Source organism: Diceros bicornis, chromosome 6 (assembly GCF_020826845.1).
Source record: "Diceros bicornis minor isolate mBicDic1 chromosome 6, mDicBic1.mat.cur, whole genome shotgun sequence".
NCBI classification, from domain to species: Eukaryota; Metazoa; Chordata; class Mammalia; order Perissodactyla; family Rhinocerotidae; genus Diceros; species Diceros bicornis.
The window spans coordinates 80,019,673-80,037,930 of record NC_080745.1 but is presented as its reverse complement, the minus strand read 5'-3'; the positions used below and the strand labels follow the sequence as shown (position 1 = coordinate 80,037,930).

Here is an 18,258-nt window from a genome sequence, read left to right as displayed (position 1 = left end):
CATCAGACACATTCATATAGAAATGTCAGAATAATATTAATGATCAGGGATTGGCTAGCATTTTGAATTGTACCCACTGGCACTTTCCATTTGAGGAGAGGATCTGACATTTCTTAAGGATAAACTCCCAAGTTTTGTCCTCTTCTTAGAGGCACTTTTCAAGGTTGTCCTCTAGCTTTATTTTTAGAATTTCTAATCTTATTTGTACATTTGTGACGTATTTCATAAATCTCTTTGTTTTAAAAGGATTCCTTCTAGAGTATCAAGAAGGATATACTAGAATCTTGCTTTGAAAAAAACTGTCTAGGATAGTGTCTTTCTATCTAAAGGTAGAAAAAAAGTAATGATGGAGCTTAGCTTCAATACCCACAGTTTTTAGATATGCCAATAATTTCCGTAACAAGCCCTATTATAGTTTTTTAATCCTGTCCCAAAGAGCAGAAAAGTCCAAAAGGTAAACAGCCAAACTCTTTGCCACTTAATTTTTATAATCCTGTGTCTGTATTTTAACAGGAAAGAAATCCACTTACTTCTCAATCACATTAAAATGAAAATGTTCATAAAAGCTGTTTAATGCTCAAGAAGCCTTCATGAGCCTTTTAAAAAGAGCCTTTTGACATCGTTCCATTTTCTGTTTAAAATGCAGAGCTGAGTTTTGGGAAGAATTAACTCTTGAGAGGCCACATGGATCAAGTAGGGCTGTCAGAAAGCCATACTCTATGAGAAGAAAAGAGTTTTCACAATTCTAGTATTACTAAGTACTCTGGTCAGTGAGGGAACCATGGCCTGGGGTTTTGTGGTTTCTTAAAGGTTTGTACACAATTCCTCAGCATGGTCCTGGTGCACTGAAAAGCAGTACTACTACCAAAACAGAGCAGATTTGTAAGAGGAACATTTTTCAGCATGCTCTTGAAATTTTAACAAAACTTGGCCTTTTCACTTCCTGAGGGATTTTCAGCTAATCTGTTTTTCAGTACCATATTAATAAGCATCACACAGAATTATTAAACTTGAGGTATGTGTTTGGTTTTAAGGTCCAACCGGGATATTAGCCACCTCAGAGTCCAAATCCATGCCAGTGTTGGGTTCTGTATCCAGTGTAACAAAAACAGCCTTGAACAAGAAAACTCTGGAGGCAGAATTCAACAGCCCGTCCCCCCCAACACCTGAGCCAGGTGAAGGGTCGTGTAAATTGGAAGGAAGCACAAGTTCCAAGGTTACATTTCAGTAAGTAATGATGTCTTTACTAAGTAGTGTGTAGAAAAATCTGTGATGACTAACTTCTGTGTTTCTTTGCTTTATTTCTCTATAAAGAGATTTTGATTTGCTTAGCTAATAAATACTCTTCTTCCTTGATTTGATGAGCCAACTTTTCAGTCTAGTTTCCTAGTTGAGAGACCTTATTCTGATCCAAAGCAGATATACGTAAAGAGAATTCCTTCTCCTAAACTGGTTTGGTAATGAGGTTCTTCTTCTACACAAAGAATTGATGTGGATGGTAATTACCTCAGCATCAGAAGACACTTAATCATTCTTTCAAGATTAAATGCTTAGATCATCTCTCTTAATGGTTCATGAGCAGCCAAAGAAGATATTAGATCTTTCAGAAGATACTAGATCTTCAAACGTACTTTGACGGGTACGTTTTTACAGTCTTATTTTCTGGTCCTCAGTTAAAGATATGCCTTAATATTGCTCTATCCTGAGAATGAAAAGATAGGATATAAAGCGTTTTTTACATAGATTTGCTTGAAAGTGGCACTGTGATTGTCAAAGAGTTAATCCTGCTATTGAATGTGTTTCAGACAGATCTGGTGGAGGATCAATTTGTTTTATAACAATGGCAAGCTCTTTTTGAAATTAGTCTAGTTTTGCTTTAGTTCTCTTGCCAGGATGTCAGCTGGTTTGTCACTTAAAGAAAAGGAAGAGGTGAGACAAATCACAGCAGCCGAATATTGTAATCACGGTTAATTAAACCTCTGATTTCCTGTTCTATCAGGAGAGAAAGAACCCTTTTTTGTAGCTCTACCTGTCTTGGTTTAAAAGGTGAAGCCTGGACAAATGAAGTTGAAATTCAATTTAGATCTATTTTTGCCAACTGGTATTTTCTTCCACTCTTGCATTTCTCTCATTGGTACTGTTAACTTTTTTTTTTCTCTTTTGGAATGAATGGCCTTCTTTGCTGATTTACAGTTTTATCTAATTTCATTGTGTTTAAAAGCACATTTTCTCCTGCAGTCATGTGTTTCTTTTCTTTTGACTAGAGTCATTTGAACAGTTCTAACAGAAAGATGATCTATATTCATTCTTCATCTTTCCTATTAAATTTGTTTAACACCTAATTTGACATCAACAATCTGGCTACATTTGAACCGATATCCAGACACAAAAGCAATTTGGCTGAGACAAGTTAGTTTCTGAGAAATGCTTCAGTGTGTGTGTATAGATTTTTTTCCTTTACCATTTTACACAGATAATCTTAATCAGAAAATACTGCAACTCCTTCTTCCTTTTGTCCGCCTTTTATTCTTCAAAAGTAAGTGGAAATTACATTTCCAAGAAAGGAAATGAAATAATTGCAGGCCCAAGGTCTGCAAAATGTGTGTTGAATTGACAGTGAAAAGGATCCATGTGTTGACAGACACAGTTGTTAGATGCCATAAAGGCCTATGTGAAGCTCAATTTATTTCTCATCTTGCTTGTTCAATGACTGCTTAAGAGACACATTTCAATTTAATTTATCTACTTAAAGCACTAATACAGATACTCTGTGCTGCTGTATTAACTTTTAAACTTTGTAACCTAATGCTTGATTATTCAGTTCTTGACAGTCTTTAGCTGAAATAAGTAATGCTATGTATTTTCATATTGACAGTCATTTAGCAAAGAAGAGCGCCTTTCTGAGAAATCTGTTTCTTAAGTCAATTAGGCAATCCAAATGAATCCAAGTATTTTGTGTATGTACATGATAATTATTCACTTCCCAGACAGGCACACTTCATTCATGTTTAAACCAAGCTTTTTAATGAGTAAAAGAAGTTTAACTTAATGTAGTTACATGTAAGCTTTAAAAGTAAAATACTCATGTGATTTATCAGAATTCCCTGAAACTGGGCTAGCTTCCAGGAATGAGAACGGTTATTTTCAGGGCTGTTTCAGGCTGGCTTTGACTAATAAGTTCACTCTGTTATACTAACTATAAAGTAGATGACTACATTGTCTTACCTCATAGACCTGAATTGTCAAAGCACTTTGAAGTCAGATCAGCAATTCAAAAGTGAAATGTTTCCTTTGCTTTTTAAAACTTGTCTTTGCACTGTAGTAATTGCACCTTTATTTTGATTTGTGGCGACACCACCATGAGTGGCTCTTGACAGGGAATCAGGGTCAAGGGAGGATGTCAATCACAGTAGCCTCTGATACATATATTCTTGCATGTGCCTGCACACATACACACATACTCCCACCAGTCCCTATCACTCCTACCCTCTCTTCTTCCCTACACTTTGGCCTCTCTAGCCAGGTATTGTTCCACCCTAGCCCTTTGCTTTTGCTGTCCCCTCTGCCTAGTAGGCCCTTCCCCCAGTAGCTCATGACTGACTTTCTCACCTCCATCATCCCTTTGCTCAAATGTCATCTTTTCCATGAGGGCCTACCTGACCACCCCATTTAAAATTGTAACTCATCTTCCCCTAACTCTGATTCCCCCTTACCCTACTCCATTTTTCCCCACAGCAGTTATCTTCCATCATACTATATACTTTATTCATTATATTTACTGCTTATTTTCTCTCTTCTCCTGATGGAGTGTAAGCTCCATGAGGGTAGGAATTTTTTTGTCTGTTTTGTTCAGTGCCTTTCATATGTGCACAGGATGGCAAGTAGCATCAAGTTATTTCCAGAACTCAAGCTCTGCAATCAGATAGACTAGGGTTCCAATCTTTGATTTGGCGTTTATCTCTTTTATGACTTGGAGCAAGTTATTTAATGTATCACTCTGTTTCCTCATGTGTAAAATGTGGGTAATAACACCCACCTTGTAGGGTTGTCAGGTAAATTAGATAATATATGAAAAGTATTTCAATAAATTCGTTTTCTACCTTATGTTAAAATTATAATGCTGGGCCATTACTGGATAATCAAGGACACCTGGGTCAGTGACTGGGTTGGGTTTCCTTGGGAAAGTCATGTGACTTCTCTGTTCTGTTTTCTTTCTGTTGTATTTTTTCTTATCTAAAATTGAGGTAAGGGGATTAGGCACTCTCCAGAGTCCCTGTCAGCTCTAGAACTCCAATACTTCCCCCACAAATGTGGTTTCTTGGTAAAGATGCTCGCAGTTAGGACAAGGAACAAGAGTTAAGCACACATTTTCTATCTACGACATGAGTCTCAACATAGATTTACTGTAAAACATACACAGACCTAGAAATGTAAAATAATTAATTTTTGAACTACATCATCAGAACTTACAAGTCCAAATCAAAATGATAGTTATCCTTCAGAGTCGTACCCTTAGGGGTCAGGATACTCATTCCAACCCTGTCATTATTGCCCCAAATGCTGTTAGACCTATTTGGATTAGAGATCCCTAATCATAGAGGAAATAAATTGGGCAAGCTTCGCTATCTGTTTATTTTGGGGTGGAGAAAGTGGGTGAGAAGCCTGCTTTAGAGCCACTCTGCTGGTCCTATAAGAGAATTAGTGGCAGTATTTATTTTGGCAAAAACAGTATGGCCCGTTTTAATCATTTAACATATGTTTCCAAATGACTTTGGCTTTTGAAGTGGATTCAATTTTTGGAAATAGCTATCAGTTTGCCCCCATTGTAGATGTATTTTTTAAAATGTCAGGCAGACATACCTTCTAACACATGTACAGAAGAGTACCATGCAGTACAGTCAAGCCAGAGCTGGTCGGTGCCTAACCTTTCTTCTTTTACTCCAGTTAGTTGACTCATTCCAAATTTACACATTCTGGGCTGTTGATTAATGGGTAACTAGGAAATTAATACTTTAGAAACAAATGTAAGTTGATAATAAGAAAACACAGTATACCTAGATATGGGTAAGATTGTCTTCCATTTTAATCCAGTATGAGGTACCTGAAGCATGTTAGCTTTATTAGCAACAGAATGCAGAAGTCTGATGTTCTTGATTGATACAGGTGAAGTAAACTGGGAACACATTTTGGAGGTAAAACATTCCATTGTATGTGTTTTTCCTCTTTTTTTAGTAATATTTTCTATTATTCTTCAGCAGTATATATTAATATATATCTATAATATAATAATATCCATCCAAGAAGAAATATGCTTAAATGGCTGTAAGCAGTATGTATATGTTGATTATAGATGGAGGCTATGGATAATGGAACCAGTTTCCAGTTTGGAGGTTCAGGATCTTGGAATTTGCTTCCATGACATGTTACTGTATTTCAGTAACATTTATTAAGCCAGGTAATTTCATGTGTTATTTCAATTTTTCTAAATATATAGATTGGACATTGTCTCCATTTTACAGATGAGAAAACTGAGGCTCAGTGAGGCAAACAATTTGCCCCAAATTCTATTCTTTTTTTCTGATAAATATTTGCCCTGAGCCAACATCAGCTGCCAGTCCTCGTCTTTTTGTTTGTGAGCCACCCCCACAGCATGGCCACTGACAGTTGAGTGGTGTAGGTCTGCACCTGGAAACTAAACCCGGGCCGCCAAAGTGGAGTGCACCAAACTTAATCACTAGGCCACTGGGGCTGGCCCAACCCAAATTCTATTCTTAATCAATATTTGGGTCAGATTTCATTTGACCTTTTTTCATTCTGTCTCCAAAACCCATGCTTTTTGAACTACAGCATACTACATTGAGTGCATTAAGAGCTTGAGGAGTGGAAGGGAAGAAAATGACCACAGGTTTCTTCTATAGGAAGCAGTGGTTCCACAGTGAAGTTGCTCCATTAGACGTGATACTCACACCCTGCTCCTGACCCTGCATACTCATAATCATAGGTAGTGTCATCTCTTCCTTCTCCCTCCTTGTCCTAAGGCTAATATAAGCAATTGAAATATCTCTTGCCAAGGGAAGAAAATGTTACCCACTAAAACAAAGAATTCTGAGAAGGAGAGCCAATCTGAATTAGCAAAAAGACTTAAAGATTAGTTGAAAAGAAATTGTTTTAATGTTTTTTGTGTCAAATGTCCAATAAAGGAGCTTCCTTCACAAATAAACTTTGGAAATTACTGTATCAGAATACCAGCCTAAGCTACTTCAGTCTTTGACATAAGTTTCATTTACATTTATTTATTGACATTTCAAACATGCTGAAGAATAGTTTATTCCCGGAAGTCAAATACCTTGAAAATATCTGACTCTAATCATTGGATTAGAAAGGTGCTTAACTAAATGGTAATATAATATAATAATCTGTGAATCTGGTGGTTTCAAAAACATACATTCTACAGCCCCCAATAAATGTGATTGTTATATTCACTTCATGCTGTACCTCTTTGAGGGAGCTCCGTCTTTGGTCACTTACCAGTTAGCTCCTTTGAGTTTGTGCTTAAGTGTCCATTGGTCATCGTGTTTTAGGACATCTCCGTTATCAAGGGAGACAGCACAAGTGGGCTTTCAGTATGGAGAAGGAGAGGAGCAGATCTTAAAAGAGTTCTGCATCACAATCAGGCCCAAGAGGATCTTGTGTTCGTGCCACCTTGCTTTTTCATCTCTGAACAGTCTCCTCTAGAAGTGGCCCGACTCGTCTGTATTGAGCTTTATTCATCCACATTCACTTTTTCTATTAATTACTTTCGGGAAGGTGAATGTCCTCCTGACATTTCACAACGAAACAAGGCAGTCAACCTCAAAGATGACTTTTGATTTCATCTAGTTACTTCTATAAGACCTTGCTTCAGAGGGGAGAACCCATTTGAAAGTGAACTCAGGTTCCATTGTAATTGGTGTGATATGCAGCAATTTCATAGCTATGTCCTTATCTCTTGGTCTTTCTCAAAGATGCTTTCAGCCACAGTTGCCTGAGACTCTTCCAGTTAACACTCCTCTAATTCATCATGCTTCTCTTCAACCTCAGAGCTCCCCAAAACTCTAAGCTTGATCAAGCTCTTTTAAATTTCCTTTTTAACCACCAGACAGGCAGTTAGCTTGCCTTTTTTGTTTGGGAGATCAAAACAGGTCACATTGTGCCCTAGAAGAATTTTAAAAACAAAAACCCATGTAGCAATTACAGGACTTCAGTTTCAATAGAAAAATGTTCGTTTCCAATGAAACCATTTTTATTTTAATTTGCATTTAATTTCTAGATCTGTGCTGTCTCTAAATACATGTGACTTTTGGCCCCACACAGATTTATTTTTATAAGAGTTCATCTTGTTTGAGCCATTAACTGAATACCAAAGCATAGTTGATAAAGGATAAATTTTAGATGTCTCTTGGTTAGTGTGATCAGTCAAACATTTCTATGAAAGAAAAAAATCTAATTGCTTTTCAGGTTTTGAATTAAAAGTAAGATTGATTTTGTCATTGTTTGACCTCTAACTGGTCTCCAGTTTTATTTCATTATTTCCAATGTGAAATTAATGTACAAAAATAAAATTGTAAATTACTGCTTTTTTGGATTGGAGCTGGAGAGTCTGAGCTTTTGAAATATGTTACCAAGTAGAAATTGAGAGTCTTACTTTTAGGGAAACTGGGCATAAAATTATTCTCTCAAATATTAATGTCACCTGGAAATTAATTTGGTTGGCCATATAACTATTCCTTAAAAGAGGTTTGGGTCAACATTTTGTTCAAGTGGAAAATAAAGAAGTTCTTTTAGTCTCTGTGGTGGAAAGGGTAGGTTTTCTTCCTGTTATTCTCACCTCCACCATTTCCTCATCTCCTCCACTCTTCCTTTCTCTCCTTTGGTGTATGTGTGTGCATGCACGTGCTTGTGTGCATAGTGTGGAGGGGAGAATGGAGGGCACCTTCCTGTACTTAGTAAACATTTGTTTCTGAGAAGAGACTACTAGCTAGCAGAATGAACTGCATGGAAGTTACTGCTTAATCTGATGCTCTTATGCAATTAAAGGATTTGCTCCGCTCTCAACTGTAATCTTAGTACTGCTGAATTGTGTACTGACCCTGCAGGAAACAGCTCTGCTTGGCAAAGCACTGCTACAAAGGTTCTCCATGTGTGCCTGTACATGGACAATTAAGTTTTAACAACAAAATTAGCAGAACAACTGGATGTTCTGGAAGTTGAGATCCCCTCACTTAGTCTTTTCTCCCTCCCCCACAAGGAGTTATCCTGCGGACTCCCGAAAGATCCGCCTGTCATTATTGGCTTACAAGTGTTCTGAGTTGCTGTACAGAGAGCAACTTCTTGAGATTAATTGTTGAGGCTGTATTACACCTAGTGTTAAAATTCTGTTGAGTAAATCTCAAAATGACTGTTAAAAGTGCTGCTCAGTAATTCTCAATTCTCTCAGAGAATTAATTGCCTTCTAACATTTGCCTCCAGTTGCAAACACCCATGATTTTAAGAGACTTAGCATAAAATATATCATTTCTGCATAGAGAACCAAATTGCTTTTTGTGCTCTGTAATTTTTTTAAAACATCTTTCAATGGTCTCTGTGGTATTTGTGTTTCCTTTTATTTGTGTATAGTGGAGTAGAGGAGACTTTTTAAATTTATTCAAATAGAAGTAGCTGACTAAAAGTTAAATGTGATTTCAGATGTAAGGATAAATTGACCTGACTTCTGAAACCTGATGAACACATTTCATTCAAAATATGCTTTGTCATATAACTATATGAAAAGTAACACACTGAATTCTTTGTGACTTCCCATCTTAAAAGAGAGTTTAAAGTATATAATGTAGTAAATTCAAAGAAAAATGTTTAAATATTTAAAAAAATATTATCCTAAAAACTTAGAATGAAAATGCAAGCATTTTGTGTGTGGCAGCTTTCTTGAGGAGCCAGTGACATATGTGGTGAAGTTTGTGGAAGACTTTATATCTCTTAAAACACTTCCTTTAAATAACATTCACTTTTAATAGCTGGGATCTGAATGGATTTTCCATGGTGACTTAAAGTTCTGCAAAATTACAAAAAGCTTAAAAAGTAGCCAAAAAGAGTATCACACATATTTCAGAATCTTTGCCTGAGCAGAAATCAATCTTAGTTCGTGTTTTATCAGTGTTGATTTTGCTGGCGAGTACGGTCCAGTGTCCTGAGCCTCCGTGGGCCAGTGTATTTTGGTATCTGTAAATGTTCACAGTCCAGCTTGCACTGGGAGAATAAAAGACCTAGGACAAGGCTTCATAGCATGCCCCAAGATCTGGGGTGTAAACCATGCACAGAGGTGCCTGTGCTGCAGTTACTCCACTAAAGAAAATATGGCTAAATGTGGACACAGAGATCTTTGCCCAGCCATTGTTACCTCTGTTAAAGAGGAATAATTCTTGTTAATCTTGAGGGCAAATCAGCATCTACAAGCTGTTGTCAGATTTTCAGCCATGGTGATATTCTGTTGTTTAACAATGCTATTTTTCATAATATAAAATTATATCTGTTTTTCCCTCAAATAGAAGCAGACCCAAATTGATAAACTAATTTATTCTTTGAGCCAAAATGGAGTTGTAAAAAGTACACAAAGCCAAAAGAAATGATCTTATTCTACCTTCATTACATTTAAAAGTATTAGAATTGGTAATAATATATAGTTTCAGCTTATATTTGAAACTTAATTTTGGACAAGTATATTAATTTCCTGAAAAAATAGAGTGTCTGAGAGAAACAATAAAAACAACCTCTGCCGTAATGCTACTACTGTTGACTGCTGTAGTAACTGCATAAAGGGCTGGAAAAAAAACAAGTAAGACTTCTTATTTTTACGCAAGAGAAAATATAAAACTGACTTCCTCTTTGGAGTTTTCCCAGGAAACTATTTTATAAAGACAAATTTAAATCTTTCCGTTTTCTGTCCTTGAAGGTGGTAAATATGATTGCGGCTTTATCCATTTTTATTGTAAATGAAACAGAGTTCAGACCGTCCGGCTGTGCGTCATTTGTTGGATGGCTGCCACAGACTAATGCAGACGTCCCACTGGGAGACCAGAGAAGAACTATACTTTGATTCACCAGATTGTGTTAAATAGTCCAGCTGTTGCGATTTGAAAGATAGTTACCTCAGAAGTGAAATAGAAATGAACTTGGCATTTATGCCTCAAACCATTTTTATACTGTTTGGCAATCAGCTTTTCAGAGGTAGCATTTTATAAAATAACTCACCGCTTAAAAGTTTCATTCACTGTAATGTTCAAAATGTCCCACCTTTATATTATCAGTAAAATTAAGCTTGAGTGATATGCAGAATTTGCATGAAATAAGCATTTCCCCCTTCATTTCATGAGCTTTGATTGTATTCAATTGAGCTCAGAACCACTTCTATTAGGGCTCTTTTGGGCATTAGTTAATTTGAATTGCAGCCGAAATGTTAGCTAGAATGTTGTTGAATATAATTGGGATGTGGAAAGTTGATTTTGAAAGGAATTTCATTGAATGCAAACAATGATGTGCTTTTTAAAAATTAGAGTGCTGCGCTTTCATCTCTTGTAACCCACTCTGAGAAATCACTGAGTCCCTTTATAAAGTTCAGCTTTAGCAATACCGTTTGCAATTGTTCTGATTCTTTTGGTACCAGTACAGTTTGGAGTCAAGTCTTTTCCTTTACCAGCAAGTGGCCCCACCTGCCCAAGCCCCATGTCTGGCTCTCTTGCAGTTGGGGAAAAGTTCTCCTTTCTACAGTGGCACCCAAGTTGTACTTGGACATCAGGCTTCATAGAGTGGCATAGATTGGTATATTGTCTCCCAGCTTTTATTTTCCTTAGTTTCTCTTTTTGTCTTGAAATAGCCCTTGAGGAAATAATCTAAAATGACCGTGGAAATATCTATTTGAATGATCATAAATGACTACCAGTATGTTGTAAGAAAAAATATTGGACAAGAAATCCAAGATTCCATAATTTTAGTCCTGAATCCATTATTAACAGGTTGTGTGCCCTTGGACAAATCATTTAACTCACTATTCTTTGGTGTCTTCATCTGACAAATCAAAAGGTTGGACTAGTTCATGTCAGTGATCCCTTTCAGCCTGAACATCCCATGATTTTGGTCTTACTTTATATCACTTATAAATTTTAAATTTTACCTGGAGCCTTGGGAGCATATGGAAGGTCTCCATTAGTTTTCATGAGTACTGAATTTTAATTCCTTATTTGTGGTCATTGTTCTTAGATGTTGAATTAAAGTAGAAAAATTGAACAGAATAATAGTCTACTGCAATTCCTATTGGATTGTTGCATTTGAGCACCTGGGATTTTTTACGTTGGGGGAGAAGCTTCAGATTTACCTTCTAGAACCTGCCACTATGGCTACCTAGAGCAAGAACCTAGTTTCTTGGCACCGTCACTGATGGGGCTTTCTGGCTCTTTCCATAAGATGGGGATGAAGCTAGAATGAGGCCTCAGAGAAAGGCTTCTCATTTTGGAAGGAGCCCTGGGCAGCTCTCTGTGGGAACCAGGAATGGACTTAATGATGTCAAACCAAGAGGAGCTATAAATCACAAAGGAAAAAAAAACATCAAGGAATAGGTTGAAGGGACAGATTTTATATTTACAGATCTGAAAGATGCAGCTGAAAACAGGGATTCAGAAAGAAAGAAATCAGTAAACATGCCAAAATTAGCCTGTGTCATCATTATCATGTTTCTAGGAGAAGATGCCTTTGATAAACAGCATGGTGCTGTGAACACAGCGGGAACAGGAGATGGGAGCTCCTGATCCTTGTTCTGGCAGTGCCACTGCTGAGCTGTGTGATTGTAGGCCAGGCTCTTCCCCCTCTCCAAACCTCATTTTCCTCATCTGCAAAAGGACCAGTTGGACAAGATGATTGCCATAGTCCCTTTTAGCCTTAACCCATTGGGATTCCAAGTCAGTGGTCATTATCCTTGAGAAACCAGTTACTCTGACTCTCAGTGCATAGATTCAGAGAAATTGACACTGAACTGTGCCAAGTTCAGTGATAATCAACAAAGGAGTTCTCAAATTGTAGCCTACAGGTGACTTAATAATAGATTAATCTATCTATTGATTGAGATTTGAGAAGTTTACTTCAGGAAAGAAGAACAGTTCTTTGGACTGAGACAGTTCCAGGCCAGTGTCAGCCTGACAATGCAAGGTTTCTGAGTTTTCATCTCAATCAACATCCATTTGTTGCTGTTGTGGAGCCCTGAGAGCACTTCCTGGAAGTTTTCAGCCTTCAGCTGATGAAGGAAGCTTTCTTAGGATATGTTCACCACTCCTTCACCTGCAGACACACGTGGGCATGAAACACATCCATGGTAGTTCTACAGAAGTGATGAAGGTCAGTATAAGTTGATGGAAGTTGCTCACCTAGAATGAGATGACTGCTTCCTTTGCATGTTGAGAGTGGTTTGGCTGGCTTACATAACAGTGGGCTCAGACCCAAGATGGTGGAGCCAGACTGGTCACTTGACTTGCAGACTTTGTTGTGGCTTTGACTGTTACACTGTTACAACTTAGCTAGGCTGGACCTTCATTTCCTAGAACTCCCTTGTCCATTTGTTTCCAAGTAGGGCTTGGCCACAAGAGAAATTTGCATGAGGTTTAGAAGGCAGAAGTGACATAGTCTTTTTTTTTGGAATGCTCTGAAGGTCTGAGTAGGACAGGTGCTGTTTCAGTTCATGTACGTTGTCACCTAGTTGGCACGTGGCAGCAGCTGGCCCCCAGTTTCTCCAGCTCCCCCCATCTCCTCCTCCAGCTTCTCCAAATCCTGGGCCAGGTGCATGTGCAGTTCTGTGTGGAAGAGTTCCAGTCTATCCTCCAGGTCATTGCCATCATCAGGATTGGAGATCGTGAAAGACAGACGCAGCTCTGGTTTTCTTCAGTCTCTTGCCACTTTTCACCCATCTTCCTTTTTAGCTGCCAGAACTGCTGACTTCAGGCCCAGCATAAGATGCAGAGGCAACAGACTTACTGTACGTAGACTAACTAGCTCTCTCCATTACCTGAGGCCTAATTCCTATAATAAATCCCTTGTGTCACTTGTAATGGTTCTGCTTCTCTGGCCATACCCTAATGAATACAGTCTTGCAGGTGTTGCCTGGGTCAGAGAAAGTCCAACCAGGTACTACTGGAGAAACTACATCCCACATTGATTTCCACAGCACAGTAACAGACATCCTGAGAAGTGGATCCTTGGCCAAGGTAGACGGACTATGTCACGGTGTTTTCTAATGACGAGGGCGTTGCCAAAGCGAGGCAAAAATAAAGGAATCTGTCCCCACTACAGTATAGCTTTCCTCTCAGGCTCCTGCTCATCTCTTTTGCTTTTACCACCTCCAGAGAAGACAGTTATGTGTTAGTCACTTAATGATGATGGCCAAATCACACAGTTCATATAACCGGATAGCCAGATGGAGTGGATTTCTACCATTTGGACACATCTCACAGTACTGGTCAGAAAGTGATAAAACTATGGTCATTGAGTTTGTTTTTTTTTGTGACTGGATCATGCAGGTCACCTCCTCTCAATAGTTGATCATTTGTTCTGTTGTTTTTGTTGTAAAGGAGAGACCTCCAGACCTACTCACAGCAAAGCCTAGGTTTCTGCCCATTCATTCTGAGCCTTTCACAATTCATTAGTATTCACTCATTCGTTTACTCCACAAATGGATCTGCAGTAGGTGCTGGGGTATAATTGTGAACAAAGCTGAACAGTCTCTGTGTCTTACATTTATTTGAAGAGACAGACATTAAACAACTAATTGCACAGTATTTAATTATAACTGTGGTAAGTGCAAACAAGGGGCAAGTACTAGGCAGTAAGAGAGTGTCTAACTGGTAGATCTGACCTGCTCTAGGAGTCAGGGACTAGTAGAAATCAGCTCCTGGAACTACTGGTAGAGCAATGGGCAGACCCTGGCCAATAGTTCACCAGTACATGTCCTGACCTTCAGAGGTAGGACAAGGTGATGCTGGTTCATGGTTAGCATCCTAGCATTTGCCAAGAAGACCAGGTAAGTCTGAATAGCCCCTGCTCTGCCTACTACACACTCCTCAATGTTCAGGCATCAGGTGAGCAGCAGTACCTTCAGATGGTGGCTTCTGACCATGACTTCTGAGAGGGCTGGGTGCTGACTGCCTAATTTCCTGAAGAGTGTTTCAGGACATGTCTGTTTCCACAAGGAAACTGTCACCCATTCAGCTTGAGAAGCAATAGCTTCTTGCATCGAATAGAAGAGAAGAGAGGAAGCCTCTGGAAAAAGAAACTGCATCTGAAATTCAGTAAGAAATTTCTCAAGACACGTGATTCTCCTTTTTAGAAAAAGTTTATGGTAACTTAGCATTTTAGCTTATCCTCTGGATTCTTCTATCTGCCCTTGTTCCTTCCCTCACCTCTCCCCAGGTCTGACCAGATTTCTTGTCAGTAATGGCAGCAGCTGGCACATCTCTCTCAGCTGTCCATCGGTGATGGGGTGATTTACTTCCCTCACCGAGGCAGTCTCCTCAGAGCTGATCTGCAACCATATGTACCCAGGGACACAGGGGAGGGAGTGGCTCCTCCCGGGTCCGTGAAGGTGGGACAGGAGTCTGGGCAGCAGGCAGTGGGGAGGTATGCACAAGGTATCCGGGAGCTTTGTACTTCCTGAGAAGAGCATGTAATTAAGCAGGTAGGTGCATTTGGCTTTTTAACACTTCCATAGTTAATTGCTCTGACTTTTTCCGCCTTCTTTGTTCTGGCTTTGTGCTCCTAATATGTAATCTAATAGCTTCTTTCTTTCTTTCTTTTTTTTTTTTAATGGCTGGCACCTCAGAGACCACTTTGTGCATGTTGATTAGACTTAGAACATTTTGGGTTTTTTGTTCCTCTGAATCCAGGAATATGAAAGACCAATATTTTCTCTTTCTGCTTTTTATTTTTTTGTTTAACTGTTCATCCTCTAGGCCTCCCAGTAACACTGGATGCAGGAGACGATATATTGGCAGTGAAAAACAAGCTGAACCAGTTGTAGTTTTAGATCCTGTTTCCACATGTGAACCCCAAACCAAAGACCAGGTCGCTGAAAAAGATTCAACTCAACGCAAGGATGATGAAGGCGAAATTAAGCCAGAATACAAAGAAGACAGTGCTGAAAAAATAAGAGACACAGACAGCTCCAGCTGCTGATCCATAAACCAGAAGGCTGACATGTTTATAAGTTTTTTCAATAAGCACATGATTAGTTTTGGTGTATTGGCAAGGGCTATAGACATTCTGTTCTTGTCACTGTATTCAGAACACTAGTCCAGGATATGGGTTCTTTTCTGATGTCACTTTTGTAAGTAGTTCACCTATATATATATATACACATAAGTAAGCTGTTTAGCAAAATACACATTCTGTGTAGGGATTTTTTTTTTTTAATCTTTATAGGGATAAGATTTTTTCCTAATTACTGTATTAAGCGTGACTTCTTTCAGAAGGCTACAAAAAAATTCAGATGTTGATATCTTTTTAGGTAATGTGCATACCACTGATCAAATGTAATGCTGAAAGTTTGCAGTGCTTGTGGATAAACAGAATCGACCAACGTGAGATGATTTAAAAAGCCCCTAAAGAAGCTTCTGTTTTGGTTCTGATCCTCTTGATGGAGAAACTGCAGTAGTATGAAAATTGTTAGGCACTGTGGCATACAAATTACTTTCCAGGATATACTGAGATAAGCTTACAATTCAGGAGCTGGCACCAAACTTGTAGTCCGATAGTCACTGTTAGTTACACATATTGTTAACTATGAAATGAACAATACATGCTACTGATTGTGTCTGGAGCTCCCCAGGGACTCTGGTGGGAATGCTCTGGTGGCCTGAATGCGGAATTGAGGTGCAAGTCCAAACCTGGAATTTCATAGAGCATTGTCTTGGTAAACCATGTGCTCCGTGCTATGAGGTAATTGTGTTTTCTCACATACTAATGTGGAACAAGTACCATATTTTATCACAGTTCTTACGTACAGTGAAGATAAGTGACAAGCACACGATTTTCTTGCTTCACTGCTGTTCTACATTACACAGGTTTGTTGTTTTGCTTTTTTTAAAGAAATTAAGTGGTAGTTAGTCTCTAAAAATACAATGTTTCAGTCTACCACAGTGAATGAATAGAAATGTAATCAGGGATTTAAAAAAAAACTTATGCAGCTTTTCAAAGTTGATTGTTTCAAAATTGGTGTTTATTTAAAATAAGTGGTAATGTATTTGAATGCATTTTTTTATGACAATGATTCAGTAATGGTAATTTTACTATTAAAGAAAGTGAAAGGTTTAGTTTTGTTAGCATGGCTCAGCATGTAGCTGTCAGGTGTTTCTCACCTAAGGGCAAAAGAACATGATAGTGATAATTGCAGTAGCCGTATTGTATTTTACTTTTGCACGTGTGCTAAGCATAGGCTTGAAGAGGTGGGTAGGCAGGTAAATGTACTTCCTAAATTTGGAAATAATTATCTTTCCATAGGTTCATTATGCCTGACTGTTTCCATGTTCTTCCAGTGATGATTTTACAGTTACTAATCACTTTACTCATGGGGAATTAAAGTGTAATGTTTTTCAACTGTAATTTTCCCTAATTGAATAATACTGCTATATGATATAGAAACGACAAACTGCATTAATTCACTTAAATGAGTTCTGTTATGCTGTGATTTGAACTCTCCTCACCACACTTATTAAAAAGCACCAACAGTTTCCCATTAAAGGTCAGTTGTGGTTATTGACGTTTTTGGTTTAGTTCCCCAAACTTGACATTCTTTAATAAGAAAATTGTATGAGTTGATAACTTTATTAATTTTTAATAATCCACAAAATGGTTTATTTTGAGGAATTTTATTACGTGTTTCTTCGTGTTCTCCTCCTTCCTGTGTCTGTCATCAGTTGGCTGGCATGTGTCTTACACACATTTAGGAATATAAAGATATGTACACTTGTCATTCCATATTTCATCACACACATCAACAGAATAATGCAGTTATAAAAATACTCTCATTTTCAGGGTAAGAAGTTAATCATTTGGTGAGATGTGTTAGCTGGACCAGGCAACAATTAGTAACTGGTATTTTGAAAGTGTTCCTGCATTTCTAAGCTGCCTACTTTCCTTCACCATGATCACAAAGCATCTAAAATTAATTTGGTAAAAAGGTATTTGATGTAGGATTTTACTCACCTTTTTCTACCTGCAATTTTTCCCATTTTACATCAGTTTTGAGGAATTTTGCCCCTGCTGGGGTGCCATTGTCAACAAGCAGTTAGTCTGGGATGGGAAGACACAGGAAGACTAGTGCTTGTACCTTCAAGGTGTGTTCTTAGCTATTTGCACAAAAAAAAATAGATATCCAACTTACACTGTTTTAAAGTTGGAAGAGACTGCCATCCTTATATTTTTTCTCTAAAAAATTACTTATTCTTCCTTCTGTTTTAGAAATATGAATTATGTCTCATCTGTTACAGTTTTATAACTAATGTTGATGCATTTTTATTGCCAGAGAGAGGCAAAAGAATAGACATACTTTGTGCTCTTGCTGTTAAAGAAAATGTCTCCCTTCTTTTCTGAAGGAATAAGAATTTAATTAAAATTCTATCTGAACTAGTCTCAGATAAACTCACCCACAGTAGTTTCAGCGGTTGATTGGTCCTGTGAACATTGTGATTGGCAGGGGTCGACAGGGCTGTAATCACCCAGCCTCGTTGGGCCTGAGTTAAAAGGATGCACGTTTTGGCTCTGGATACTCACCAGTGATTCCTCCTTCCTTACCTTCTTTGTTAACAGTAAAATGTTTGTTGGAAATGGAGTAGTGCAGCTAAAAATTGTTAATTATCTTTCCAGACCATTTTTAGGTGGTGTGTCAGATAAATGATACTCCATATCACAGAATCTTAAAAACAAAGTTTGGATGATTTTTCTAAATGCATACCTTCAGTCAACCTATATTTGTTATGGTTTTTAAACACCTATTGAATGCTATTGTATAAATAATTGGGAATTTAATTACTTTAAGAATATTTATTCACTCACTGATGTGCTTATTCATTTATACTCACTCTTGTTCTGAAAAGGATCTACGGAGGCCCACAGGGATATAAATAACATAAGAAAAAATAAAATTCAGAAAGAGGAGGGAATCAGGGAAAAGGGAATTAAGGGTAGGAAAGG

General features: G+C 38.0%; 1 protein-coding gene across 3 annotated transcripts in view; it reads left to right on the top strand.

Annotated features, from left to right (window-relative positions):
• Positions 1–18,120, top strand: part of SHTN1 (shootin 1) — a 95,609-nt gene extending 77,489 nt beyond the window's left edge. For all 3 annotated transcript variants that reach the window (XM_058544087.1, XM_058544088.1, XM_058544089.1), the window contains 2 exons: positions 1,035–1,227; positions 15,021–18,120. In XM_058544087.1, coding sequence (XP_058400070.1) covers positions 1,035–1,227; positions 15,021–15,243 — 416 coding nt within the window. In that variant the 3' untranslated portion in view covers positions 15,244–18,120. The remainder of the gene's footprint in view (positions 1–1,034; positions 1,228–15,020) is intronic.
• The last annotated feature ends 138 nt before the right edge of the window (positions 18,121–18,258 follow it).